At 50.3% G+C, this 1508-nt stretch overlaps 1 protein-coding gene across 1 annotated transcript; it reads left to right on the top strand.

Annotated features, from left to right (window-relative positions):
* Positions 1-982: 982 nt before the first annotated feature.
* Positions 983-1508, top strand: CABS01_17164 (uncharacterized protein; the record flags this gene model as incomplete). Its single annotated transcript, XM_060550491.1, has 1 exon — positions 983-1508. A coding segment is annotated over one exon (526 nt), but the record flags the coding sequence as incomplete, so codon positions are not given.

Here is a 1508-nt window from a genome sequence, read left to right as displayed (position 1 = left end):
ATTCATTGCGACGAACAAGTCGAAGCCTTACCTTTGGACTGCTCTGCAGAGAGAAATACCAACTTTCTCGACAAAAGGTCTGGACATAACGGCTGAACCGAAGGGGCAATTCAATACTAGGTCAACGATTCACCACGACCACGTCGCCATCGGTTTGGGGTATTCGGCAGAGGTGTACTGAGACAGTGAAGCGTGTTGACTCCAGCTGATGCGTACATGACGGCTGCCCAAAGCATTCGTTGATGCCTGAAGGCTTTGACTCTTGAATCTTTCGCTCCGATCTCGTAAACAGATCATGCCCTTTCTTCGCTGGCAAGCTGGAGGGCACCTGTCTCGTATAGCGCCATCTCTCGTATACATTGGTGTATCTGGGGACGAGGCCTGAATATATAATCGACTTTTTTCACAACCATATCGCGCTGAACCTGGTAGTACAGCGTCCGGCTAGCAGAGAGACCTAATATTCAGCATTGTATGCCGTTCAAGGCCATCGATTCTAGTCTACATCAATCGTCATCTGTACGTCATAAACATGAGCCCAGAAGAAAAGAGAATGACAGTTTCATTCCCAGAGCAGTAGCTACCAAGGGGGGTAAAATGACAATAATCTCTCGATGCACAACGTCGTTCTGGTGGGTTGATAGCTTCAAATATCTACGGGCCTTTTTCCGCATCGTCAGCCTTTTAGTCAGATCTACATTCGTTCTATCTCTACTACGTCACGCGTGTCTCCTGATCCACGCCGTCGTTCTTGACCCAGACTGCTGTGCTGGACCGTGACTGCTGTAAGGCGACCATCAGTCTGTCATCACTCATGACATAACCTTCGGTGATACGTCATATTAAATCTCAGATCATCTGTGAACGGCAATTGTCAGAGGTAAGCTGATGCCAGCTAGAGCGGCGACGAACCCGTAATTGTTATTTGTAGATGGGTATATATGGACATAGACTACGCTCATAGTTGGGTATTTTGCTGGCAATGAAGCGGCTTCCTTTCGCTTCGATCAGTACTTTTGCTACTTTTACAGTTACGCATGCTCTAGCAGAAGCTATCGAGGAGGAGTGTTGGAGGGGCCCTGCGATGAGACTCGGAGGCGTGGAGTATTTTGAGACTCCTGACGATGCAGCCGCATGTCCTGAGGCACACGTCTACTTTCTAGGCTCCCAGCGCGAGGTACTTCTTTCCCAGCAGGTGAACATCACAAACTCGTCTACCACTTGCTCTTCCAAGCTGTTGCAAGCCATTTCCTTGCCGGCAGACCTTGGCGCCACCTACGCCAAGATAACTTTCTTGTGCGGCAACGACGACGACCCCAGCTGCCAGATGATCCGGCTCCTGCCACCAGATGCCTCACATTCAGCTGCGACACTGCCTTTAGCAATGACAAGAACATGTCTCGAGTCGAGCATCACGACGGCTGCCTCCTTACCATCGGACGCTACCGGTACTGCAAGCGTTTCGTGGAACGGCACTTCACCCACGACCGTGGCCAGTCTTCCCACTT

Source organism: Colletotrichum abscissum (assembly GCF_030869225.1).
Source record: "Colletotrichum abscissum strain IMI 504890 chromosome Unknown Scaffold_402.1, whole genome shotgun sequence".
Lineage (NCBI taxonomy): Eukaryota > Fungi > Ascomycota > Sordariomycetes > Glomerellales > Glomerellaceae > Colletotrichum > Colletotrichum abscissum.
Note: the sequence above shows the minus strand (reverse complement) of the source record. Positions and strands in the feature narration are given on the sequence as shown.